This window comes from Manis javanica, chromosome 7 (genome assembly GCF_040802235.1).
Source record: "Manis javanica isolate MJ-LG chromosome 7, MJ_LKY, whole genome shotgun sequence".
NCBI lineage: Eukaryota > Metazoa > Chordata > Mammalia > Pholidota > Manidae > Manis > Manis javanica.
This window is the reverse complement of record NC_133162.1, coordinates 89511545-89539433: the sequence shown is the minus strand read 5'-3', so window position 1 is coordinate 89539433 and position 27889 is coordinate 89511545. Positions and strand designations below refer to the sequence as shown.

Here is a 27889-nt window from a genome sequence, read left to right as displayed (position 1 = left end):
CAATAATAGCCCAGGACGCCGCAGACCGAAGCACAAAACAGAGCGCATGCGTGACTGAGGCCAGGACCTGGGGGAGGCATACGTGACCAAAGGCTGCCTGCTGAGGCGGAGGCGTGGTTGTGAAGGCGGCGTTGCTTCCGGTCGGCGGAGGCGGGGCCTGAAGCACTCCGGGGGCGGGCCCCGGAAACACGATCTTCACCCCTTGGTTGCGACAGTGACCTCGACCCGGCCGCGACCCCGACCTCGGTACACCTGTATGGCCCTGCACGTCTTCCTGACGGGGCCCCCAGGTAACCCGCCTGGGTCTCCGCGTTCCGGAGGCCGAGGGGTAGGCGTGGGGGCGCGCGGGGTGGGACCCCTGCTGGCTGGGAGGGCGGTGGCACCCCTGAAGTTGGTAAATTACACGCGTTGTACCCGGAAGCCTCCGTATCGCTTTCTAGCAAACGTCATTTGGAGCTAGAAACGTAGCCAGCTATGGTAAAAGGAAGAACAAACACGTTATGTAATTTTGGGGCTTCTTTGTTGAGGTCTTAGTAGCAGGGTCCAGCGGCAGCGATGATAACTACTGCAGCTTTGAAACTGAAGTGCACCAACGATCCCGAGAGATTCTGCCGCAGCGGCGGTGGATTTGAAGGAGGCTGGCGTCTGTTATTAGTCACCGCCTGCTGCTGGCACTGTGGCTCTGGTCGCATTATTAATGAAGGGAAATGCACATTTCAGTTGAAGGATGGTGAAAGGAGAGGTGTGACCTTTCTTTCCCCATCCAAGTTCACTGACTCCCTCTGTGGATGAGGTTGCAGGCTAAGGAGCCTTGGTACCTACAGGAACCCCCTGCTTAGACCCTGTGTCTGTCCTCTCTAGGGCCTGCCCTTGGGTAAATCCCTTAGTGCATTCAAACATGTGACTAGAGGAGAAGAGGTTTTTAAACCAAGGTGCTACGCAAGAATCAAGTGTGACCAAAAAAGCAGGCAGGGAGGTCATGGCAGCATCAGCTAGTCTAAGGAAGAAAGATGCACTTGGAGTGGAGAAAGTGGTTTCTTAAGCAGCTTTGCAAAACAGGACTAATTTTCAAGTTAGTTATGAGTTCAGATATCAAAGATTGTAACCTTAGCCTAGGCTTGTCTTCCACTTTATTTCGATGATGATGTTAAGCCTTAAGTAGCAAAGACTACAGGTAATATTGCAGACTTTGGAATTTTATTTTTACCAGGCAGTGGGGGGAGCAATAAGGAGGGTGCTTTTAGAAATTTCTAATATCCAAAGGTACACCCTAATATTGCAAAGTGCTGTCTCCTGAAAGTTGATTTTTCAGCCCTTTATTTGAAACTTGGAATGCCACTTTCTCATCGGGCTGGCCCCAAGACATCTATATGTTTAATCTCAGAGATGTCCTGTTATTGGGATTGTACCTGCCTGAGTTCTGGAGGGGGCTGGGGACAAAAGGCTGGCCAGGCCAGCCCTGGTTCTTTGCAATTCCTTCTTTATCAAGGTTTTATGTACACATAATTGAGAGACTCAAGTAATTCTACAGTATAGCTCTCTTAAGCCTGTGCTCCCACGCCCTTCCCCTGGCTTCCAGATGCAATTGTAATGTAATTTTGATTAGCTCAGTATTGTTTACAGTCTTAAGTCATGTAATGATCAGTGATTTCATTTCCTTTTATCCACAACCTTTTTGCCCTTTGGGAGTTGTCTGTTGTGGTGGTGGTGGTGGTTGCTTTTTTCATTTACTTAGTTTCTTTCTATCACCAAACTCAATTGCAAACTCTGCCTGCTGTCCTAGGCTCTCTACATGTTCAGATTCTCAGGTAATGTACCTTTAAAAGGAGGTTGCATTTTGTATAATGTCTCCTTGGCACTTAGCATTTTTCCTGACTTCACCTGTCCAACTGTGACCCATCTTGGAGGGCTGTATTTGGCCACTGGAGCCCACCCTGCCTGCATACAGGGCAGAGCTGAAGGGACAGGGAATTCCTGTACCCCAGGAGCAGTCTCCCAACCCAAGAGAGATAGAAGTCAGTGGATAAACTCCCTACTCCCTCATAAGACAGGGTAACTGAGTGACATGTGCAGAATTGTCTCCTAGGATTTCCCAGAAGGATTAAGCTCCAGCTACCCACAAAGGTAACTTGCTTGATAATACAGTTATCTCCTAACTAGGGTGTCTTGGGGTTGCTTCCCAAATTAAACTCCCTGCACTTGAATGTATTTATTCAGGACTGACTGTATGGAAGAACCAGGACCATGGAGCTTTGTGACCTGCTCTGTGTGCCTGTGTGTGATATAGGACTATTGTCCTGGGTTTCCTTCAGCACAGGCCACTTGTTAGCAAGTCAGCACTAGGGTAGCAGCTTAATTAATGGAGATGAAAAATTAACTGAAAGATTTCTAGAACTGAAGAGGAAAAAAAGGATTTGATCCAGCCTCCTGCTTTACTATGTTCTGTCTAACACACAGGACGTGTGTACTGTGCACTTCTGTTCCAACACTCCACCCAGTTTCTGTTGTAGACAAACACTCCGCCCACTACCTTCTATTTTCCCCACTACTGTGGCCACCACCAGGCCTGTTGCCATAGAGCCCACCAGTGTGTCAGTAAACAACAGCTGAAGCAACAACAAAATACATAATGTCACCTTGATTATAGTTGCTGCATGTTATCTTTTCAAAATGTAAGTAGCTTTCTAACATTAAAGGTAATTCACACTTACTATAAGATCAAAAAAATCAAAGTTTTAAAGAGGAAAGTGGCAATCGTGGAATTCCAACATACAGGTAAAAGTGCTGTAAACCTTTCCATATTCTCAACATTTTCTTTTATAGACATGTATACTTCACTTTTTTGGGGAACTGTAATGGAATAATGCTGTGAACGTGTACTGTGTCTTAAGCTGCTTTTCCTCTATTATTTTCATATGTCTCTTTTCCAAATTGATAAACATAAGTAAACATTATTCTCTTTAATGGCTGTGTGGTATCCCTATGTATTTATGTGTCATTAATCCATGATACCATAATTTAATATTCCCTTACTGATCAACATTTAGGTTGTTTTCAACGTTTTGCTATTATAAAGAATGGTGAAGTGACCCTCCTGTTTCATATATCTTTGTACTGTTCTCAGATTTTTTTACTGAGGATGAATTCCTAGCTGTAGAAATTGCTGTGTGCTGCAGAAGGCACACTGAATTGCCCTTTGGGAAAGTCTTGACTTCCATAACCACCAGTGCCACTTGTCTGCATTAAACAGATTTTTCAACGACTTTCTTAAAGCAACAGTTTCTGAAGGGTAGAGCTGGGATTAGAACCCTACACAATTTTTTAGTAGCCCCAGTGAGCATAGGGCTGGAATCCTCTTGGGCTGGTTCATGTTCCCAAAGGCCAGATGTAATTGTTAGTGTGAAATTTGGAGGAGAGACATTAAATAAGAATAGCGGATCTTATTTTATTTCATTGACATTTAAGAGGGTTCCTGGGGAGCTCCAGTGACTCTGTGTGGGCAGCCATAGGAAGAAGAATGATTTACAGCTCTGGGGTATCTCAAAATAGCTCTATTGCAGACCTGCTCAAAATCTCCCTGTTTTTTCATTTTTGGTTCATCATGATGCCACTTATGTAGATTTGTAGGAAACAAGACTCACATAAACAAAGTCAGATGAAGGCCCCTGTTAAAATGTATGGTCTTTCTTAGTTGGGTAAGTTACCTAACCTCTGTGTGCCTCAGTTTCTTCATCTGTAAAATAGGGACAAGAATGGTAACCGCCTCAGAAGATGGTTGTGAGGTTTTAACCAAGAAAATAGGTGTGACATGTGCCAGAACAATGCCTGGCTCCATGTCAGTGGCACCTGTTGGGCAGTGGGCTAGACTCAGAGGAAAGGAAGGGGCCAGAATTGGGGAGGAAAAGGGTGAAGGCTCATTGGTTATAATTTGGGAAGGGATTGGGGGCAAGCCCAAGGAATGCTTACGGAAGGTGATAGAAAGTGATAGAAGGGGTTGGCAACCTGGTAGGACTGCTCTTGTAAAGAAGTTTAAAAGCTGTCATTCCTAGTGGTGGTAGTTCTGGTTAAGAGATACGTTTTCAGGAGAGAGCAGTGTATGTCCACAGAGGAGTGAAGGGATTTTCCCATTGTTAAATGTGGGTGCAGAGTGTCCTGAAGATTGAAATACTTGTTTAAGGTTCCCAGCCTTTAACATAAGTCTGACCGGTTTTACTTCCTGAGTGAAAGAGTTTGCCCACCCAAGGAAGAGAGTCAACCCAACAGAAAATAGTAGCTTTGCTCATAGGATGCAAACTGAACTTGAGACTATCATCAGAAAACCACTCAGTCAGTTCTAAGATTGTATATGTGACAAAACTAATAATGTTTCAGAATTTAAAAGTAAACTTTAAGATGTCATTCATATTTTTATTATGCTTGTTGCTACTTGAAATGAAGAAGTTTTAACACCTGGCACAACCAAGATTAAAGTGAAGTAACTATTTATAAAATTAATGTGCAGCCCATTTCTCTCTCCACTGTACACTGTGATTGCTCTCAGAGTCAGGGAGTGCCTTGTGTCTTCTAGCAAGAGAGTGGTTCCTAATGGGCTTTTTTTTTTCTTTTTTAGGAGTTGGAAAAACAACATTGATCCAGAAAGCCAGTGAGGTTTTAAAGTCCTCTGGTATACCTGTCGATGGATTTTATACAGAAGAAGTCAGACAGGGAGGGAGAAGAATAGGATTTGATGTTGTCACATTATCTGGCCCACGGGGGCTTTTGTCTAGAGTTGGGTACTGATACTTCTTTTCTGTGTTTTATTCTCCCCTGCGCAGACAGTTGAGCCAAATGATCTATCTTAAAGACCTGGGGCCTTTACAGATTTGTCAGAGAATGAATATGGAAATTGAAGCCTCCTATGAAAAACAGTATAAAAATAAGCTCTTCTCACTTTGTAACTCACAGCCCTGTTCCTCAAAAATAGTTGCTGCCCTGTCTGCCTGGAGCTCAGGGCTGGCCCTGCTGAGGTAACTGCCACATCAATGGTGGTGATGCACACACTTAGTGGTAGCCCTGCTTTCAGGAGAAACCAGGGAATCAGATCAGCTTTGCACACGACCACTTGTCTGTGTACGTGATTTTTTAAGAATGATTGAGCATATGCAGAAGGTTGGAGGCTCAGTGAAGCAGCTAAAAACTAGAAATTGATACAGGGGTCTTTCAGCAGTTAAGAACACTTTGTCTTTTCATTCAGGTTAGAACTTCTGCCTGGAAAACGTGAATGCAGAGTTGGCCAGTATGTAGTGGATCTGACTTCCTTCGAGCAGTTGGCACTTCCTGTCTTGAGGAATGTGAGTAAGTGGTTTCTGCTTGAGCCCATCTGTTCTTACCGCACTGTGGTTGCTGCTGGCCCTGAGGACAGAGTGGTTTTCGCCCTTACGGACAGGCCAGTTTTGCATTTTACAGTTTGGAAGTCCAATTGATTGAGCCTTAAAAAAATATGCAATGTACATATAAATCAAGTATAAGAATCAAACGAATATTCATATTTGACCTGATTGTCTATAGTTCATAATGCGTGATCAAAACCGAAAGTTTCTGTGATAACTGCCCTTGTACTGTTCACCATGTAAGAACTTATTCACTATGTAAGAATTTGTTCACCATGTAAGAACTTGTTCGTTATGCTTCAGAAGATTGGAGACTGTTGAGAATTAGGTTTGGGGTGGATTAATGATTGTGCATTGAGTCCCCTACACATAATTTTATTGTTGTTAACAACCATAAAAATATGCAATGTAGTCTGCTATCACTCTGAACTATAAATAAATGCCTTGTCACATAAATTCATCCAGGTAAATATGTTACAGGGAAGGCTCTGATGCTCAGGTATCAAGGCGCTCAAAGATAAGTTTTCCTCTGTTTTCCCCGTATATTTTAACCTTGTTTTCACAGCACAACAAATAAACATTTAGAAAGGAAAATGTCATTATATGAATATGATGGTAAGCACCTGACTATATCACTGTATTACCTGTTATTTTTTTCAAATAGCATGTTGAGATTCAATTCACATACCATACAATTCACTCATTTAAAGTGTACATTTCTTTTTTTTCCAGTATATTCAGAGTTGTGCAACCAGTCATCACAGTCTTATCTTAGAATGTTTTCATCATCCCAAAAAGAATAGCATATGCAGTTAAAAGTCATTCTTCATTCCTGTGTCACCCCCTGTCCCTGGCAACTCCTGCCCTACTTTTTTGCCTATTGGTTATTTCCTAAAAAGGGAATCATATAATATGTAGTCTTTGTAAGTAGCTTGTTTCATTTAACACAAAGTTTTCAAGGTTCATCCATGTTGTGGCACGTATCAGTGCCTCATTCCATTTTGTGGCTGAATAGTATCCTATTTATGGATGTGCCACATTGTATTTTTTCATCAGCTGATAGACTTTTTGATTCTTTTCACTTTTTGGCTATTGTGAATAATACTGCTCTGAAATTTGTGCACACATTTTTAGGTAGACTTCTGTTTTCATTTTTCTTGGGTATATGCCCAGGAGTGGAGATATTTGGTCCTATGGTAATTCTATATAAAACTTTTTGAGGAATTACCAGACTGTCTTACAAATGAGCTGCACTATTTTGTATTCTCACCAGCAATGGATGAGGATTCCAGTTTCTCCACATCTTTGCCAATACATGTTTGTCTGTCTTTTAAATTCATCCATTCTAGTAAGTGTGAAGTGTTACCACATGGTGGTTTTGATTTGCATTTCCCTAATGACTGATTTGTTGAACATCTTTTCATGTGCTTATTGGCCATTTGTGTGTCTTCTTTGGAGAAAATTATACTCATTTCCCTTGCCCATGACTTACTCATGACTTACTATTGAGTCATAAGATTTCTTTTTAAGTTCTGTATAGCAGTCTGCTATTAAATATATGATTTGTAAGTATATTCTTCCACTCTGCAGTTGTTTTCACTTTCTTGATAGTGCCTTTGAGGCACAAATTTTTTAATTTTGAGAAGTCTAGTGTATCTATGTTTCTAATGGTGTTTTATCAGAGAAGGCCTAATGCAATTTTGTGAAGATTTACTCCTATGTGTTCTAGGAGTTTTATAATTTTACTGTTACATTTAGGACTGTGGTCTACCTTGAATTAATTTTTATATGTGGTGTGAATATGGATCCCAGTTCATTCTTTTGCATGTAAATATACAGTTGTTCCAGGACCATTTGTTGAAGACTATTCTTTCTCCATTTAATTATCTTGGCACTCTTGTCAAAATCAATTGACCATAAATACAAGAATTTGTTTTGGGGTCTCAGTTCTATCTCGTTAATCTTTACGTCAGTTCCATCTATTCTTATGTTGGTAATACATTGCCTTAATTACTGAAGTTAGGAGTTTGATAAGGATTGTGTTGAATAGTAGAGCAATTTAGGGAATATTGCCATTTTAACAATATTAAGTCTTTTTATCCATGAATATGAGATGTCTTTCCATTTACTTAGATCTTCTTTAATTTATCTCATCAATGCTGTTTTATAGTTTCCAACATACAAGTCTTAACACTTCTTAAAAAATTTGTACCTTCATATTTTATACTTTTGGTTGCTATTATATATGGAATTGTTTCCTTAATTTCACTTTTGGAATAATCATTACTAACATAGAAATACAATGTTTTTTGTATTGATCTTGTATCCTGTAACCTTGCAAAAACTCCTTTATTCTAATAGTTTTTTAGTGAATTCCTTAGAGTTTTCTATATGCAAAATTATATCATCTGCAAGAGATAGTTTTCTACTTCAATACCTTTTTATTTCATTTTTTTGCCTAATTTCCCTGGCTAGCACCTCCAGTAAAATGTTGAGTAGAAGTGGTGAGAGTGGACATCTTGTCTTGTTTCTGATCTTTGGGAGAAAGCATTCACTTTTTTATCATTAAGTATGATGTTAGCTATGGGTTATTTATAGATGCCCATTACCAGGTTGAGGAAGTTTCTTTCTAGTCATAGTTTGTTGAGTGTTTTACAATGAAAAAGTATTGGATTTTGCCAAATCATTTTTCTGCATCTGCAGAGGTGATTGTGTGATTTTTGTCCTTTATTATATCAGTGTAGTGTATTACATTAATTGATTTTTGGACATAAAACCATTCTTGCTTTAGTGGAATAAATCCTCTAGGTTGTGGTGTATAATTCTTTTTATACGTTGCTGGATTCAAAAGAATTATATGCAAATCCTTTTGTATATTGCTGGAGTTTTATGTTTGCTTGTATTTTGTTGACGATTTTTGCATCTGTGTTCATACAGGATATGGTCTGTAGCTTTCTTTTCTTTCTTTCCTTCTGTCTGGTTTTGGTACCAGAGTAATACTGACCTTACAGATTAAGTTAGGAAGTGTTCCTTCCTCTTCTAATTTTTGGAAGAGTTTGTGAAGGATTGGTATTAATGTTTTCTTTGAATGTTTCATGGAATTTACCAGTGAAGTCATGCAGGTGTGGGATGTTCTTCATGGGAAGCTTTTTAATTACAAATTCAATATCTTTGCTTATTACAGGTCTGCTTTTTTTTTCTTTCTTGAGGCAGTTGTGGTAATTTGTGTCTTGCAGTAACTTGTCCATTTCACCTAAGTTATCTAATTTGTTTGGCATTATCCATATCTGTTACCTATATTTGTTGCTCATATACTCCCCTATAATAACTTATTTTGAAAGCTCTGTAGTATTTTCCCTTCTTTTATGCCTTACTTTAGTTATTTACATTCTCTCTCTTTTTTGGCTGATCTAGCCAGAAGTTTGACAGTTGTATTGATCTTTTCAAAGAGCCAATTTTTAGCTTTGTTGATTATGTGTTACTTGTTTCTTGCATTCATTCATCAAATAAAATCCTGGGTATACAGTCATAACACTGATGTGTTTTTACTCTCTCAGCACTCTAGTGGGAAATGTAGACATTAAACTAATGAATGTACAGTTGTCATAAATGCTGTGAAGGAAAAAAGCAAGGTTCTATGAGAGATAGGTAAGAGGAACTGACTTCACACCAGGTGGCCAGGAAAGAGCTCTGAGGAGGTAACATTTAAACTGATATGGAAAGATGAAATAGCACCATCTTTTCACAGAGAATATTGGAGCGGGGTGGGGGGGTCTGGGCATAATAATATAGATAATGGGAACAGATACACTGAGGCTGCAGAACTCTGAGGCAGGAGCAGGTGAAGAAGGTAAGGTTGGTTGGATCACATCATTCAGGACTTTGTGGACCATATTAAAGAATATGGGTTCCATTTAATATATTAAAGATTTACAACTTTAATTTACTTTTGTAAAAACTGAATTGTACAGACCTGCTGCAGCAGCACTAAAGTCCAAGGTCCTTCCCATGGCCTCCTGGCTTCTTAACCTCCAACTTCACCTCACCATTCCCTAACCATTCTAGCTCAGACATGCATTCAGACATGCATCCTACACATGGCAGGGTCAGTGCCATGCCAACCTTTGGCCTTTGGCATTTGCCATTTTCTTTGGTTGAGATATTCCTAATATCTTCACCTCTCTGCTCTTTTTTCCCATTCAGGGCTCAGCTAAAATGTATGGTGGAGGCTTTAGTAGTTGCCCAAGGCTGCTCAAAATTTTAACTATAGCCTGCTGAGGGTGGTTGCTAATTTCCAAGGGCTATGAGAATCTTATGCTCTGTTCTGGGAGGGAGCTGCCACTCCTCAGAGCCCACCTTCTCCTTTGGTTTCCCTCCCTTGTCTGTTCTTTCTATCTTCTTTCCTAATTCCTTCCTCTTGGAACTTGCCCTCATCCCCTGTGCTGGGGACTGTTGCCGTTATATTGCACAGGAGCGGTTAAAGAATATGATATTTTTCTCTCTATAGTTTTTTCCCATCAAATATATAACTCTCTTCTTAAGTGTTCAAAGGGCAAGTGAAATACTTCAAATAAATTCCCAGTAAAGAATCTAGGTTTGGGCACTGAATCAATACAAATAATTGATTTTTACTTGCCTTGCTCAGAACAGCCTGAATCATACATGCTTGATGTCAGTGTGCACATACATGCTTGATGTCTGTTGGCAAGGTGATGTGAGAGGTTGTATACTGACTGGAATAAGCTTGAATGTCTCTCTTTAATTAAACATAAAAGAAAAGCAGACTTCTCCCAGTTCTTTATACTTTTGATTTCAAAACCAGACATTCATGGTCTAGGTAGGAAAAGGTGCCTGGCTTTGGGCTCTTACCCAATCAAGGCCATGGATTTCTTTTTGGAAGCAACAATTTTTCTCCTATCATATATTTTATTGAACTGAAGAAAGGAAAATTCATGTTTTGCCTTTATTCTTAAAGAGAAAGAAAGAAGTTAAAGTAACTAGGCAGCAAAAGTAGTGGACTACTTTGACATAAAACTATGACAAGTTTTATTATTGCAGTTGGAATGACCAACTAAAGGAAACTGGAAGCTTTAGAAACTACACTTACATTGGTGAAAATCTTAGTACTGATAAACATTAGTTTAATAGTGCCCAGGACATACGAAAACACAGACGGACATCAAGTGAAGAAATATCTATTAATGCCTACCATGTGTCAGAAATTTCACTATGGATGGAAATATTTTGAGTTGTTCCTTATGAAAAATGTAAGAAGAATAACTGACTGGGCTGGCAGGGTGTGCCTGCTGTGCTCTGGGAAGTGAGAGGGTGGCTGCGGCCTGGAAACTGCCTGGAGGAGGGCCTCGGGCCTGACCCCGCCCTGCCTGCTGAGGCGCTCTGGGGACCTTTTAGGCAGGAATGGAGACCCACTATCAGGAGACTGGTAAACATTTCTAGTCTCAGTGAGGTTTTTAGATAGTCCTTTGTAGGGTTGACTTCGTTTTTTTCTCATTCTGTGGGTGACAGCTTTCCCTATTTGGCAACGTTTATTGTTTTCTTAAGTGTTAAAGTTCTACATACTCAAGGTAGCAAATTTGTAAAAAAGAAAAATAAGGCCCCGTCACTGAGCCTCAGAGGACTCATGAGTTTCCCCCTTGGCCCTGTCGCTTCCCCATGCTCCGCCCTCCCGCCCACCATCTCCCCGCCACCACTGCCTTCCACAGACCATTTCCACTGAGGCAGACATGTCCACCCTCCAGAACCTCCACTCTTTACACACCTTTGTTAACGGAAGGGTGACGATCTGCTTCCTGCTAGCACTGCGGATTATATCCATGTAAGAATCTGACAGAGAAACGGCAAGATCCTCATACTGTCCAAAGGATTGTTGATGATTGTGATAAACTAACGAAGGCATTTAAGAAGAAATTTGCCTGCAATGGTACTCCAATAGAGCATCCAGGATAGGGGGAAATAATTCAGCTGCAGGGTGAACATATGCAAGTACCTGGTAAGACTGGACTGGCTGAGGACAACCAGCTGGAGGCCTGTTCTTAGACCTTTGGCTCACTGTAGCTTAAGTGAGGATTTCCTTGGAATGAGTAGAATTTCTCTTCTGTCCCTTGTCACAAGTTTAAAAACCTCACAGCTTGTATAATGTAAACATTTGGGGGTCGGCTTTTAACTTGAACTAGTGCAATAAACTAAATAAACTCCTTCGTACAATAAACTAAAAAGAACCATGCAAAAAAAACCCAAAAACAAATAACTTACAGTCTTATCACTGAGTTAACCAGTGTTAGCATGTTTTGTTTCTGCCCTTTTTCTATACCTAGCTTATTTATTCAGCCACCCCAAACTGGGGAAAATGCTATATGTAGTTTTATGGACTTGGTTTTTTTTCCCTTAACATGATTGAGTGACATGGGAATAGCCTTACAACACGATGAGTTTCAAAACTGATATTTTAATGGTTGCATAATATTAAATAGTATCGGTTTTCATGTTTGATTTAACCATATTCCCTCAGTGTTGGACACTGAGGTTATTTGTCACTATTATAAGTAACCTTGCTACAAATACCGTTTGTACATCACTCTTTTTCTGTAGTCAGACTTACCTTGGGAAGGATCTGAGAATGGAGGTGCAGGTGAAGGGGGTGGGCTTGCAGGGTTTACCTTTGTGCCACCCTGCTCCCATGACAGTTGTGTCACTTTGCATCCTGCTGCCAGTGAATGTGTGTGTTTGCCCTGCTGCACTGTGGCCAACACTTAGCATTGTACTCATTTTTGGTACTAAAACACATGTCTTTGCTTTGATTTGCATTTTTTAAGTTACTAATGCAGTTAAATGTTTTTCAGTTGTTTACTGGGTATTTTTTAAAACCTAAATTGTTCGTTCCTTTTCCCATTTTTTCTTTTGGCTTAAAAGATCTTTTTATAAGGCACATAATCTTTTACATTTATTGATTGTATTTTTTCAGTTTGCCACTTAAGTGACTTCTTTCATATTTTTTTTAATGGTGAGAAAGTCTGTCCCTATTCCAGGTCAACATAAAATTTGTTTCTTCTGTGTACTTTTTAAAAACACTTATTTTTTAATCCATGTGAATATATTTGAATATAATACACAGTGAGACTCTCAGTTGATTTTCTTCCAAATACTTAGCCAGTTTACCAAAACCATTTGTTAAAAATAACCCATTTCTCATTAGCTTATGCTTCATATGTATTTTTTAAATGTGTATATATATATATATATATATATATATATATATATATATATATATATATATATAATGTTTTAAGGTTATCTGTTTTCTTCCATTGATCTGTTTGATTTTTGCATCAGTACCTTACTATTTTAATTACCATGGTAATTACTTGTATTATTGTTCTTCAAAAAATTGTCATATCATTACTATTCATTCCTTTTTCTCAGCTGTAGTGTTGGTGGTAATGGTGGTGATGGTAGTAAGTGGTAGTGGGAATGCTAGTTAACAGTTACTGAGTGCATGTTGGGCCAGGTACTAACTCATATAATCCTCAGAATAGCACTGTTACTGTATTCCTGTTTTACATATGAGGGAACTGAGGCATAGAATAGAAATTAACTTGCTCAGAGACACACAGCTTGTAAGTGGCAGAGCTGGCATGAATTGTAAAAATCAAGATATTTTTGTCCATTATAAAAGTCTTACATAGATGGAGTTATTGGAACTGTATACAATTACAGTTATTTCAGTGTAAAGAATATCTTAATTTTTCAGACAACCTTCATTTTCTACAGCCAAAAACATAGTATCTCTCTCCATTTCTTCCTTTGAAAAATTTTTGGTAAGGTTATTCGTAAGTCTTCTATTTTCTGATGCTGTTGTACTTAGAATTATTTCTCAGTGTTCTAGTGATCAAGGTGAACAGGGTAACACTGACCTTTCTCATGATGGTCTTTTTGACAGCCACACTGAATGTTTTATTAGCATTTGATGCAACTAGGATTTAACATTTTGTTTGGTTCTCAGTATATCTCCTACTCGCACAAAAGGATAACAATAGATTACAATAGATTACAATGTTTTAAAGAGCAAAGAACATCTATTCAAACCCCTGTTTTCTAGGCTGAACTGTGTCATTTCCAATAAAGATCCATGGAAGGAATGGTTTAGGACCAGAACACCCAAAGACAGTAACCATAGTTTCATCCTTGTTTTTCCCTGTTCAGATCAAAATAAGACTTTCAGTGTTTGTTTCTGAGAACGGGATCTGCTTTTAATTCTGAAAGAAGACTCTGCTTTAAATCTTTGAAACTTCATTTGAAGATGAGAGAATTTCTGTTTAGAGAAAGGTTATTTTTTACCCCTTGTCCTGAATTGGCCTTAGTATGTCAGGCCACTGGACTTTAGAAAGAATTTAGGAACATCAGGGTCTCATCAGTATCCATTCCTGAAATGCTGACAGGAGTCCTGGCATTGTCTTAGAATCTCCCTTATCATCAGCAGGCATGGCATTTGATTCTTTGTTTCTCTTCACTTTCTATTTCTGTATCATGATCACGCATGTGTATGGCAACATCAGCCAGGGAAAGTAAAAGCTATCTGGCCCAAACATAAAAATTTAAAAAACTAATTTTAAAATAGTAAAAACATTCCTTCAGTGAATGAAAACAGGGGAGTGAATTTTAAGTTCGGTATAAGGTTGGCTCTGCAGTTTATCTTGCAGGATATATCGTGGCATTCCTTACTAAATAATGCCCCTAGTTCCACTGGGCAGGGGCTGAGTCTTCATTATTTCTCATGCTGTCCTTGGGTGGCCCTGTGGATTTAAGTTCTGAGCAGGCTTCTTGGGTTAGATACTGCCTTGCTGTTCTTGCACAGCACACTAAACACGGAGAAGTCACTGGCTCCTTCAGGGCGCCTGGGGTAGAGTTTATGTAGACTGCCCCCTTTCTCCCTTTTACTCATTAACTTTGTTCCATTTCCAATCCTTTTCTGGCTAGCCTCCATTGCACATCAGTCTAACGCCCTACACTCCTTCAGAAGGAAGTTCACATGTGATGAATTGGTTTCTTGAGTCTGATACTGAGAAGGTGTGTGAGAGTACTTTTTTTTTGCATTTATTTTAAATTTTTTAAAACTTTATTTGTATACAATTTTACTGTTAGAGAAAATTGCAAGAATAAGAATAGCGCCAGACAACCTCTTTACTTGTTAACCAGTCACCTGTTTTTAATTAACATTTGCCCTGTGGTTTGTTCAGTCCCTCTGTGTGTGTGTATGTGTGTGTGTGTGTGTATATGCATGCACACAGTACACACGTGTGTATGTATAAATATATAAATTTGTGGGGGGAGCCATTTGAGCATATGTTGTGATCATCATAGCAGTTAACTCCTTAAATGTTCAGTATATTTTTCCTAAGATTAAGGATTGGTTTGTGATATTTTTTCCCTCTAACCCAGGGTCAGGTATTGGATTAGCTTTCATATCTCCATAGTGTCCTTTAGTCTGGAAAATTTCCTCAGCCTCAGTCAGTCTTTGTCTTTTATGACATTGACATTTTTTAAGAGTACAGTTCTATTTTAATAGGACATTCCCTTTTTGGGGTTTTTCTGATGTCTACTCATGATAAGATTCAGCGGGACTACTACGAAATGGTGATGCATCTTTCTTGGACACCTTATCTGGAAGCATTGATGTTTGGGGATGTTAATTTTGATTCCTTGATCAAGGAATTGTCCGATTTCTCTCCTTAATATTTGCTATGTTTTTTTCTTTGAAACTACTAAGCACTGAGTGGGGAGACATTTAAGACCATGTACATTCTCCTCATCAAAATTTCTCCTAGTTAATTCTAATTTTTTTAAACCTCATGAGATTATCTTAAGATGAAAATAACTTTCCCTTGGGCTTTAACTGGAAAGCAAATTTAACCACTGCCTTTTGAAATACTTTCTTTAACAAGATTAAGCAGTAACTTAACAAACATAAAATCATTGTACATTCAAAAACTGACCTGAAAAAGCCATACTGGTTGATTTTTCCTAATCTAACCTCTACTCCTATATTTGTATCCAATTACCTCATTAGTTAGAAAAAAAGTAATTACCATTTTACTCTAGCAAAAAGAATCAATTTTTTCTTCCTCCAAGCAATTTCCAATAAAAGGATATCAAGCATCAAAGATATAGAACTTTTATCAGAAGTTGAAATACTGAATAAAGTTTCAATAAGCAAGTGAAATAAAGAAGTGAGGCATTATAAATACTGTTAGCCTGAGGGAGTGGCAAGAGTCGGTCCACCTTGGGGGGCCTGGCCGTAGCTCTTCTGTGGGGAGAGAGCTGTGCTCCCGGTGGAGGGTGGGGGTCCCTCAGCCACGGGGCATATCTGCCTCCAAACGTGGGTCATTCTCTGTACTGGATAAAATGACTGTGGTAGTTGTTCTGAGACCATAAGTATGTAGTTCTTTTTGAGTAATGTGATTACTCAAAAAATAAGGCTTCCTGGCTATCGTCTGTAACTAAAGTGCTATTGCTTCTCTGGAGAGAAGAGGTTTTTTCACAGGGGAGTTTCTTGGATTCCTTTCTTCCCTCATTTCACATGGAAAGTGTGCAGGTGGTACTGCACACGGGCTATGGAGGAGAGCTTCAGCATCAGGAGATTGGGTTTCGCTCCCAGCTCTGTCACTTGGGAGCTCAGTGGCTGTGTGTGACCCTCCTCCTTCCTCATCTGTGAAGCAGAGGTGCTGATCCTTGGTGCATGAAGTTACTAAGACCAAATGTGATGATGTGATGATGCTTGTCAAGTGTGTTAGTCCCTAGTTGCTGGGAGGTGCAAAACATTGAGATAGTTCTCATTATTTTTCTTGAGAAGGTGAGCGAAGCAATGGGTGACAATACCTTAGGAGGAGCCTCACATCAACAGTCTGCATTGGCCAGAAACTCTGGGGCCAGAGTGAGTGGTAAACCTGTTGTGGAGACCCGTGAGCCCGGATGTCTTGTTCAGCCCTGAGGCACTGGGATCATGAGGAGTCCTGGGTTCTCTACCCATTGGGCTGCCTGTCAGCCAGTAGATGCTGCTTCAGCCTCAGCATAGTTCTTGCAGCTTGGAAATGCCAAGGGCACAGGTCTTGTGCTCTGTGATCAGGTGCTCATGGGGGTGAGACCCCCAAGAGGTCTGTTGGGACACCCAAAAGGGGCCCAGAATTAGTCTGCGGGGCCATGGGGCCGGGCCTCTCGGATGTCTGTGGGGGCAGCCTGTGCCCAGAGCGTGCCTCAGTGGGGAGGGCTGAACTGCAGGGCATGTCGGGCAGTCTAGACATCCTGTTCTGGCTGCCTGCTCTGATTTTACTGCTCAGGGACATAGTTGACATGCCACCAGACTGCTAAGGGATTTGGAAACTTTAGGCCTAGAATAACACACATAAACGTCTAACTGGAGCCCTGCATTCTCAGCTAATAACTTATGAGGGTTGAAGAATTGTGGGCTGGCTCAGTCATGGCTGCTGCTCATCAGTGGCCTTTCTAGCTTCCCCAGAACTTGTGGCTGTCGGTGGGGAAGGGCTGCAGTTCTGCTACCTAACTTCTGGCAGAAGTTCCCTGTTCTCTCCCATGAATTTTGATATTTGTTGTTCCAGTTGGGCAAGCTCAGAAGTCTTGGGTCTGATTTTTAAAAAAAGTTAACCTTAATGCCACCAGAAATATTTATTAAGTTAATAATTCAGAATAAGGCAAACCCCACTTTAATTAGCTTACTCTCATTTCAATATTTTGGTTAAATGAAATTGCTTATTTTATGTATATATTTTCTTTGTATTCTTAAAAGTATATGAAAAGATTAAACAAAGGACCAAAGAAACCATACTATTTTCAGTTTTCTGGCATAGCTAGTATAAAGATGTTGCGTTGTTACTCTAAACTGATTTACTCTTTCTGGAAAGCAAACTAGCTGAGTGCAACCATGAAATTATTCATAGCTTCTCTTACCCTGCTGGTCAGTTTTAGGACTCTGTCCTAAGGAAATATCCTCTCCCTCAGAAAAACAGAGGAATTAAAATATGCTTTGCACAAAGAAGTGTTTCTCCCTCTTTGTGATAGTGAAATGCCTAACCAACCCAATGGAAGCCACAGGAGTGTAGTGAATGACAGAGGCCGCAGTGTAGCTGGCAGCAGTCACACCACCAGGGGGTGGGGGAAAGAGGCAGGTCACACCCCAGATGGGGTGATCACTGTGATTTTACCCCAGTTCTGCATGAGCTCCTTATCCCGTACCTTCAGGCAGTTACTCCAGGAGCTTGCAATTACTTCCCAGCACTGGGAATGGGGAAGGATGGGGCAGGCTGGCTCCTGATGGGCTTCACATCTGAGTCTTGGTGCTATAAGGGTGTGTCTTTACTGCCTCAGAAGAGAAGTTGGAACAATGCAGACAGGGTAGTGTTGGCTCACTGGTTTATTTTTGTTTCAAGTTGCTTGAGTTTATATAGAAATAAAACAATTGTGAATGTCAGTGGTTTCTTTTATTAAGCTCTTAAATATATGTTCATTTGTTATTTAGAAAAACAGTATTACAGGCTTCCGACTGGGTTAGCATCTGGTGTATCTCTCCACTGAGCCTGAATAACTGCTATTTTCATTAAAAATTCCAGACTTATTTTTGAGATTCCTATAGTTCCTGGGTAGTGAAAGTCCCTAATTCTGGACAAAATGAGGACTTTATATAAACTAAGATTTTAAATGAGCATTTCGAGTTAGTAGAAAGTACATATATGTGTGTCCAGATACCTTTGTGCAGAAGGTTAAATAAGTAGAGGGGAATCCTGTTGGCGAATGTTGCAGAGAATCGCAGGAAGGATGGTCATAGAGCCTCTGCGTGATGTTCATACCCACTCCTGTGTATTTAACATACTCACACGCACTTGTCTGCCCACATATGTCACCCCAGATTACACATGTACTAAGGCACACACATGTTCTTTCATCAGTTGTTTCCCTTTTTCTGAGTTGGTTGTTGTTTTGATATGACAAACCAGAGGTCCCCTTGGCTTTTAGATGGTAGCCTCCAGACAGACAACATCTACAATTTCAGCCTCTGGAGACAGCAGAATGACCCAAATACTCCTTGATGAGAGTCAGGTCAGTTGGAATAGCTTGTTCTTATGGGATTGTCTGTATGCTAATGAACAGGTGGCCGATAGCTGTTTTATTTCTCTCAAATTTGGCATTCATTTTCGAAGAAAAATTCTGGAATAAGTGACTGGACCATGGGAAAGAGGAAGGTGACCGCGACCTTGGCCCTGCCTCAGGGAGACAGGCGTGCAGATAACAGGTGCCCACCGCACAAGGTGAAAATCAAGGGCATTGGAAACACAGTTTCAAGTATAATAAATAGACATAAATATATATGTTTTAAATGATTTTATAGACCTTTCTTGGATGATAACAGTGGTCTTCTTCCTAGTCTTTCTGTTAATAAAATGAGTGTAAGAGTGTGTTATATGTATATGCTATTAAGTAGGAAAACAAAAAGAGTGCTACTTTACATGAAAGTCTGAAAACCGCTGCTCTAATGCTTCCCTCCACTCACTGCCTGGGTTTAGACTCCACAGTCTCACTTCAGAAGATACCTAACGTCTCCTTGACTCCACACGGCTTTCAGACACAACTTGTGATCCTTCCTTGGCTTAGAATCTCTCAGCTGTTGGATAGAATCCACACTCCTCTGTGCACCACACGCAGCTTCGGGATCTATCCCTGAGCCCCGTCTGTCACTAGCCACACACGCCCCGTCACAACCCACACTCTGGAAAAGGCTTTCTAGAGTGGGCCTGTGCATTAGTTAACTGTTGCTGTGTAACACATTACCTCAAAGCTTGGCACCTTAAAACAACAATCTTTTTACTAACTCAAACAGTTCCCTTGGGCCCAGAATCCAGGAAGGCTTAGCTGGGTGGTTCAAGTTCAAGGTCTGTCATGAGGTTGCAGTTATCTGAGGCTTGACCGGGAACAATCTGCTTCCAAGCTCACTGTCATGGTTGCTGGGAGGCCTCAGTTCCTCTCTGGCTGTTGGCAGGAGGCCTCAGTTTCTTGGCGCATGCACCTGGCTTTCAGCTGCCTGCATGTCCTCACAACATAGCAACCATCTTCCATAAGAGCCAGTGATCCAAGATAGATAGGTAGATTGTTTGATAGCTACATAGATGGATTGGTCAAGATTTGGACCAAGGTAGAGATAGCCTTTTTTACCTAGTTTCGGAAGTGACATTGCCATCTCCTCTACTGTATTGTGCTGATCACAGACCAGCCCTGGTACTTTGTGGGAGGGGTCTACACATGGGTGCAAATCCCCAGAGCTGAGAACTGTTAGGACTCTTGGAGGCTAGTTGCCACACCTGTTCTTAGTGGGGTGTTCTAGCAAGGAGTGGACATTGGTATAAAATCATTAGACAGGGAATCTGAGATTTAAAGGGACAACTCTGCTCACTCTTTTTCCTTCTATCCAAGACTCCTTCCCTTTTAATTTTCACTTCTTTCCACCAACCCTTAGTGTAGATTATGAAATACATAGGAGTCTGCCTGCAGCCGTTACCCCTCCTAGCAGACGTGGAATCTCATATGCCTCAGAATTGGTGAAGAAAAGGGGCAAGTATTATTAATAAGGGCTCCCATTCTGTCTCATTTCATTTAAACCTGAGGCACTTGTGTCCTGCTTATTTCTTGGGTGAATGTAAATACAAAGTGCTTATTACTGGAGCCATTCAAAGGAGTAAGCATTGCCAGGAAAATGGTGGCCAGGGAATGGAATTTTCTGGCCTCTAAGGGAACCGCTCCAGATTCCTTTGTTGATTCATTGTTCTGTGTGGATTGTGAGATAGTCTGACATCCAAAGTGTAGCCACCACCCAGTGTGCCTGTTGGGTGAATGAGTGTGGGCCTCCTGGGTCCTTTGCTGTTTGGTGTCCTAACTGATGTCTTTGTCCTCCACAGGCAGGTCCCAACAGTGGCCCAGGGCAGAGAGTGTGTGTCATCGATGAGATTGGGAAAATGGAGCTCTTCAGTCAGCCCTTCATCCAGGCTGTTCATCAGACACTGGCCACCCCAGGGACTGTGGTCCTTGGCACGATTCCAATACCTAAAGGAAAACCGCTGGCCTTTGTGGAAGAAATAAGACACAGAAACGACGTGAAAGTGTTCAATGTGAGTACAACCAGCCCTCCGTGTCTAACCCTCCACTTCCCCCGCAGATACCAGGCCTTCTCCAGCATCAGAGCCGCCTGAGCAGCTGGTGCTCCTGGGCTGAGCGCATCTCTTCTCAGGGTGATGGATGGGTTAGGATATGGCAAATAAGTGCCATTTTATTTCCTGTTTAAACTGACCCACTTCTGTGTGTGGGGAAAAGAGGCTGTGGCTACAGTTGGAAGCATAGCTTCTAGATGCTGTAGAGTAACACTGTCCAGTGGATCTTTTGATGAAGATGGAAATGTCCTCTGTGGTGTAGTACAGTAGCCCCTAATGTGGCCATTGACATTTAAATAAAAAATTCAGTTCCTCAGTCACACTGGCCACATTTCAGATGCTCAGTAAGCTACGTGGATGGCACAGCTGTGAGCGTCTTGCTGGGCAAAGTGAGGTTTGTAGGTCAGCAGTACAGACAGCACCTGGGAGCTCATAAGCCGAGCAGAGTTGCGAGCCGCTTTCTGGGCCTGGCACTCTTGGGAGGTCATGAGGCCCCTGCAGTTGGAGAAGCCCTGCAGTAGAGCACGTGCGTGAGGTGAGCAGTTCCGTCACACCACCTGGTGGCAGTGTCTGAACCATGGTGAGACTGCTGGTACATGGCCTGAACACTTGCTTTTTCCTTCCCCGTTGTCTCTGTGTCCTTGGTCAGCTCTTGTCTCCCCCGCACCACCTCAGTTGTTTGTGTCAGTGATAGTGATAGCCTTACTCTTGGCCAAGCTCTGCTCATACTCCTTGCTCTCCACCCCCCACTTTAGCAGCTCACTGACCCACCAGTGCCACGTGAACAAGCCAGGCTGGCAGGTGGAGAGTGAGCTCTAGCTGCAGAGTACCAATGAACCCCTTACATCACTGGCTGAAATGGCATCTTGGCTATCTGGTTCTGCTGGGACATTATGTTGTCACCAAAGTATCCCAGGGCACTTTTGGAGCAGTAAATAACTGGGTTAGACCAGCCAGATTTGGAGAAACTTGTTTGTACCTTTCTTCATTCATATGTTTATTCATTTAGTAAATAGAGATTGAACATCTACTTTGTTCTATGCATTGTTCTAAGTCCAAATCCTTGAGACGGACCAAGTCCATGCCTTCATGTTGCTGACATTCTCGTGGGGTCTAGATAACAAAAATGTAGGCAATTAGGTAATTTCAGATACTGATAAATGCAAAGAAGATAGACCAGTACAGTGTAGTAGTTGAGGGCTGGAGGTGGGCAAAGGGAGGTGGGCATAGGGAAGGTCTCTAAGGAGTTGACCTGGGAGCCGAGACCTGAGAGCCATGCAAGTCATGTCCTCACTGACGTCTCTGAAAGGTCTGTGAGGCCCTTGTCTTCAGAGTTTTATGTTCCCTTCTCTATCCTTTACTTTATATGGCCTTAGTTTTGGTTGTGGGTATCATTTGGCAACAAAAGGGATAGAGAAGGGACACGTGCTACAACATGGATGAGTTAACATCACATTAGGCTAGGTGAAGCCTGTCACAAAAGATCCCATAGTATATGATTTCATCTATATGAAGTGTCCAGAACAGGCATGTAGAGACAGAAAATAGATTAGTGGCTGCCAGGGACTAGGGGGAAGGATCAAGTGTAGTGAGTGAGAATGAGGTTACTTGGGTGGGTGGGGGGTGAAAAGGATTAAAATATTCAAACTAGATAGTGCTGCTGATCACACGACTCTGTGAATACACTAAAAACCAAAAACCGCTGAATCCCACCCTTTGAGAGGTTGAACTAACAGTAAAAGAATTACATTTCAGGAGAGCTTTTCTGTAACTCACACAGAGTCAGTAGCAGGAGATGTGAACAAAGAAGCTATGGCGCCTTCCTTCTCCCTAGTGAAGCGTGATGCTGCCACTGGCCATTGACATGTCGTCCCTTCCCTGCCATGGGCACTGGGTTGCTGAAAGCCCCATTGGCAAAATAATTCTTGGTTTAAAAAATTTAAACTTCAAGGAGCAGGGTTAGGGGATTTGGATTGATGAGCGATCCTACTTTTAGGTTCAATACCATGAAATAAAGACAAAACATGAAACAGACTAGTAATAACTTTTGATCTGTGTTAATATGTGGTTTTGTGTTGATTTCTTGCTCCTTTTTGCAGCCTTCCTCACTGCCTCTCTCTGTACCCAGCCCCCAGTTCCCTCTAGCTAGCCTGTCAGGAAGGACTTCGTGCAACCAAATTCCTCGTGGGTGAACTTGTACAGAATTGTTATTCTAGTAGACCAGACTTCTGCATAAAGGTCAGAGCCCCTGAGGCTGCCAGATGGTGCTTTACTTGTCCTTGCATTAGAGAGTTTGGCTTCACTGTACAAGGAACGAGCCACCTGAACACAGTGGCATTTCACATAGAAATCTTACTGGATAATTTTCAGAAATAATCTTTGGGAAATCAAAAGGGGTTAGCAAAATATTAATGCAGTTTTGATTCTGGTCATGTTACGAGAGTACATTCTGAAAATGTATCTTCCAGTTTCAGTTTTTATTCTTTTCATACCCAGCCATGGCTTGGAGAGCATTGTCTGTGTGTTGGTGGAGGCTGGCACTTTCCCTGCTGTCGCCCCTCCTGAGGAGGGATCGTGGGTCTCTCTGAGGGGTAGGACAGGGCAGGAGTTCGGCCAGCAGCCTGGGGGATAGATGTGGTATTTGAGCTCATCAATCATCTCCTGCTCTGAAGCTTCTTCCTGCGTGCAGTGGGGACAGTCAACAGGTCTTGTGTACCATGCCTGGCATGAAACTGAAATGAGATGGGATGGGGCCTGGGGAGCTCGGTGTACTGACTGCTGGATTGCTTTGTAGTTGTGGTCCTGATGCTGTAGCTGATGAGGCATTTCCCTGAAATATGGACCTGTGGCTGTATGGCTCTTGGGGCTCTTTGTTATTATCTTTGAAGAGTCACGCCTGTCCAGTCTGACTTCTCCACAAGCCTTGGCTGTACCACTTAAATGGCCTTCGTCAGGACCAGTGTCTCAGTCATGGGTTTTCCACCTTACCACCCCTCACTTGCCATCACATGCCCCCATCCATTCCGTCTGAGGGCTCAGGGGTAGAAGGAAAATAAATGGAGCCTAGTAATGGTCCCGAGGAGGCCTGCTCTGCCCTTCCCCAGCCTTGCACGTGTTGCTGCTCCGGGACCTGAGTGCGACCTCACGCCAGCCTGTATTTGCAGTTGAGTAGCAGGGACTGTCCAGGACGGAACTGGTGGAGTCACATGCGCCAGGTCCATGCAGGCAGCTCGACTGACAGCTGGCTGGAGAAATAAGTGTCGGGGAAGTCCAGGCAGGGGTCTGGAGGGCACAGGCTGTGCTTGCCTCTGGTCACTCACCCCCGCAGTCACTCCTTTCATCTGGACAGTGTTTCCTCTTCCCACCCCGGTCTCCTGATTTCTCGTGGGCTCTTCTCCCTCTCTTTCCCTCCTCTTCCTCTCCCAGCTCAACAGGCCATCCTTCATCTGATATCTATAAAGGAAGTGATGAAATGTTCAGGCGAGCAAGTGGCCCCAAATGCCCCCTTCTCCGAATCTTCCTCGTGAGACACGCAGTGAGCTCTCCACTGAAGGCAGGAGCAAGTGTAATTCCTGGTGATATCTGGTTGCAGAAGAGGTGCTAACTGGTCCTTTCCCCACTCTGTTGATAAAGCCGTAGGGCTGCCCCGCAAGCCCCCAGAGCACCTGCTGCACGCCCACCTGCATCCCCCTCTCCTCCATTCCATGTCAGGAGCTACTGGGATGCAGACAGCAGGCATGGGCTCTGGCTAACTTAAGGGGAAACAGCAACAGAAAGCCTTGCAAGGCTGTGCAGTTCCTCATCAAGTGGAAGGCCAAAGCTGGTGGTTCTCCTCTTGGTGGGGCTCGAGCTGCCCTGTTGGGTGACACAGCAGGGACCACGGCCAGTGCCCTTGGATGCTTTCAGGGTGTCAGCCTCAGCACTCTACTGCCTGCTCGCTTGTTTCAGGCTTCAAAGTTCAGGTCAATCTCTAGGGCCCAGCTTGTCCTTGACCAAGGGCCAGTCTCCTAGGCTGTGGTCTCTCAAGGAGAGTCCAAGCTCTCTTAGGAGAAGGATAGTGGATGCTGGGGATCCAGAAGTGGTGAAGTCCACTATGCGTCCCCCATCAGACCTTCATTTAGCACCTGCTGTGTGCCAGGCCCTCTGTCACACCTGGGTGTGAAGCTCTGCGATGGGACCAGACCAGCCCTCCTCTCAGGGTCTGCCGACACTGAGCCCCCTGCTCGCAGCCTGGGGATACCACAGGCACTCATTTCCTCTTGCCATGAGTCTTTGCCAGGTCCTTTTCTGTCTGGGCCCTGCTCCCATTGCCCACCTGCCAGGTCCTGTCCAGGCCCAACTGCCTGCAGAAGCCTTTCCTGACCTCCATGCCCCACCCAGCTCCCACATGTGCCTCCAGACTTTCTCTCACATGCGCTTTACCTTCTGTTGCTGTCCCTATTGTTCGCAGCTGCTGTCCCTGTGTTGTGGTCTGCAAGCTCCATGAGTCCAAGGCCCGAGTCATCTCTCTGTCCCTGGCACCTTGCCCCATTTCTGGTGGACACCCCATCAGTGAGTGTTAAATGAACATATATGGGGGCCAAACAGGAAGCAGTGGTCAAGAGATGGCCTTGGCTTTCCTTGGGGGACAGCCTTCCATCCAGCTTCCTAGCACTGTCTGAATTTTTGTGTTGTGCTCATTGGGACTGTGGTAGCAAGAGAAAAATAAAACAGATTATCAGGTAAAGCTTGAATAAACTCTTTGTTTCTTTTGTTTATTTGTATGACAATATTAGTCTCAGAGGATGCACACTGGGCTGCATCCCCACCAGCCTCTGAGCTCCAGAAAATTCCTGCACTGTCCCAGGCCTCAGCTGCATCTTGTAAATGCAGAGTTGACTCATGTCAGAGGCTCTTTGCAGCACAGATTTTTGAAGTTCCTGGAGGAATGAGTAGATGGGTGACTTGGGGAGCATCTCGGAGTCCTGAGAGGGGTCAGCCAGCATTCCGGCTGCTCTCAGGGGCTCCTGGCAGGTGGCTCTCCTGGCTGCATCCTGGCCTTTCTTTCCAGGGTGGCCCAGGCCCCATCTGCATTCCCATCACCCATTCCAGAGCTCATCACTGGGCTCTGTTCCCAGCTCTCTTCATAGATAAGCCCATTAGTCATCAGAACCCACTGCCACTTTGCAGCCATGGTGGTGGGAACCCACCCACCTGTCCTGCCTCAGTGCTCTCAAGCAGGTCTCCCTGAGCCGCAGAGCCTCCCTCCTCTCTCCTGGCCTTCCAGACTCTTCGCTCAGAATATTCCTGTCAGACCACTGGAGGAAAGGGAAGCTACTCTGAAGCCCACCTCTTGCTTTTTCCCACAGGTCACCAAGGAAAACAGAAACCACCTCTTGCCAGCTATTGTGACATGTGTGCAGAGCAGCAGGAAGTGAGGACAGTTTGTGTTACAGCTTTTCTGCACATGAAGAAATGCGCCAGATGAAGAGCTGAGCAGTGCCCTGCATGTCATCGTTTTATACCTTCAGGTTTATGAAACCTTGTGGACTTTTCCAAAGAAAGCCTGACAGCTGGTTTCCATAAAATGTTTGAGATCAAATTAGCCTTAATGCTGGATTGGCTCTACAAGATTAACAATCCATTGTGACTTATTTATGCTGAGAGGTTTCTGTTTATTTCCTCTTGCAGTTATGCGTATGATTTGGGTAAATTATGAAATGAAAAATGGTTTTCATAGTATTAGATGGAATTTGCCCCCATTGAAGTCTATAAATGTGTTCAGGGAAAGGGGGAGGGAAGAGTTCACTACCTAATCAATTTTGCATGTCATGAAAATTAAATCCCTCTCCAGGTGCAGCTGCTATCTTGTGCAGCTTAAAGTGATACCAGTTATTTGGTTTTTAAAATTATTTCAGAAGAAAACCATTTTAGGTCCTCTCCAACCCATTTCTTACTGCTTGCTTATTGCTTAATAAAATAAAAAAAATAAATGTGATGATTACAGACATGTGAGTCCTTATGTAGGAAGGGAAAGTCAGTCCGTAGAGATGTTGATAGTATTTGAGGCCCAGCAGGCTTGGGCCCATCAGTGCAGCTCAGAGCCCTACTTTGTGCTCATTGACTTCGGTCATGTTCTGAGCCCTTTTTATGCCTCATTTCCCTTCCAGCAAAGGGGGAAAATGAGTGTCATTGAAGGCCATGCCAGGTGGGTGAAAACCATCAACAGCCATCCCTGTGACCCCCGTGGAGAGTGCCCAGGGCCAGAGGCTGGGTTGTCAGAAAGAACAGTGTGGGTAGGTGAGGTCGACCTCACAGTAGGGCAACTGTAGGGAAGACTGCTGACACTCCCAGCAGTCATGAGGGTAAGAACTGCCCTCCAAGTGGTTAGTGACAAGCAGTTCAGTGTTCTTAGGTCATTCTGGGTGAAGGTCTGTGAATGTCCAGGATTTTGTAGCAGCTAGCCTTACCTGCATGCCCAGCTGGCATTAACACCAGGTATGCCCCTGTCTGTAACCTGGAACCCATCTGGGTGTCCTGTGAGCTGGGTAGCAGACCGACTGCAGGGTCTTTCCTCAGCGCTTTATCCCAAGGTAGCTTTGTGAGTTTGGTCTGAATTTGCCTGGTTTGGAGGGACCATGACCAAAAGGCCTAGTAGATGATGAACTAATCATTAAAATGGTGCCATGTCCAATGTGAGGAGGAGGGCATCTCCATCCCAATGTTCATGCCTGGTTGGTTGATCAGGAACACCAAACTCATGACACCTGCCGGGCTGGGTGTGGCTTCGGCTGGGACAGTAGGAGCACTGCACACAGGTGTGGTCTGCGAGCTGCAGCTGGTGGGACGGGCCAGCCTCTGAATCAGGTAGAACCTTCCCACAAAGGTCTGGAAACCAAGCCCTACAATACATCTGCTCTCATTCAACTCCCACCCTGAGTGAGCCCGCCTCGGCCCTCAGGTGTACCCAGAAAGGGGGCGGCAGGCTGGGGAACCACTGTCTACCTGCTCGCAGCCCCCAGGCCTGTGCAGCTGGTCTGGCTTGGTGGTGGTGGGACCCCATCAGGACGGAGCCTTTACTGGCACCTTCAGGAAGGTGCTCTGTGTTTACGAGGGTTCACATCCTTCTGAAGTATGAATGGACATTTTCCTTCTGCTGCTTGTCCTTTGAAGCTCAATGTTTTTAATTAGAACTGTTTGGTAGACTCATTTTGTCTTCAATTAGAAGGAAAGCTAATGAAATTCACTCAGAAAGTAGAATAGCTAGTTTGAGGAGGCTTACAGCTGAAGCCAAATACGTTTATGGAGAAGTAGCAT

The 27889-nt window shown here is 43.1% G+C and overlaps 1 protein-coding gene across 3 annotated transcripts; it reads left to right on the top strand.

Moving 5' to 3' along the window:
* The first annotated feature begins 115 nt into the window (after positions 1 to 115).
* On the top strand, positions 116 to 26578 carry NTPCR (nucleoside-triphosphatase, cancer-related). Of its 3 annotated transcripts, none has more exons than XM_017677229.3 (5): positions 116 to 290; positions 4610 to 4772; positions 5234 to 5330; positions 20349 to 20554; positions 25942 to 26578. In XM_017677229.3, the coding sequence occupies exons 1-4, from the start codon at positions 257 to 259 to the stop codon at positions 20523 to 20525; spliced, it is 471 nt and encodes a 156-aa protein (XP_017532718.1). In that variant the 5' UTR covers positions 116 to 256; the 3' UTR covers positions 20526 to 20554; positions 25942 to 26578. The 3 variants fall into 3 exon arrangements, with proteins under 3 accessions (XP_017532718.1, XP_017532715.1, XP_017532717.1); XM_017677226.3 differs by having other exon boundaries at positions 136 to 290; positions 20345 to 20554; XM_017677228.3 differs by lacking the exons at positions 116 to 290; positions 4610 to 4772 and adding an exon at positions 4815 to 5006 and having other exon boundaries at positions 20345 to 20554.
* The last annotated feature ends 1311 nt before the right edge of the window (positions 26579 to 27889 follow it).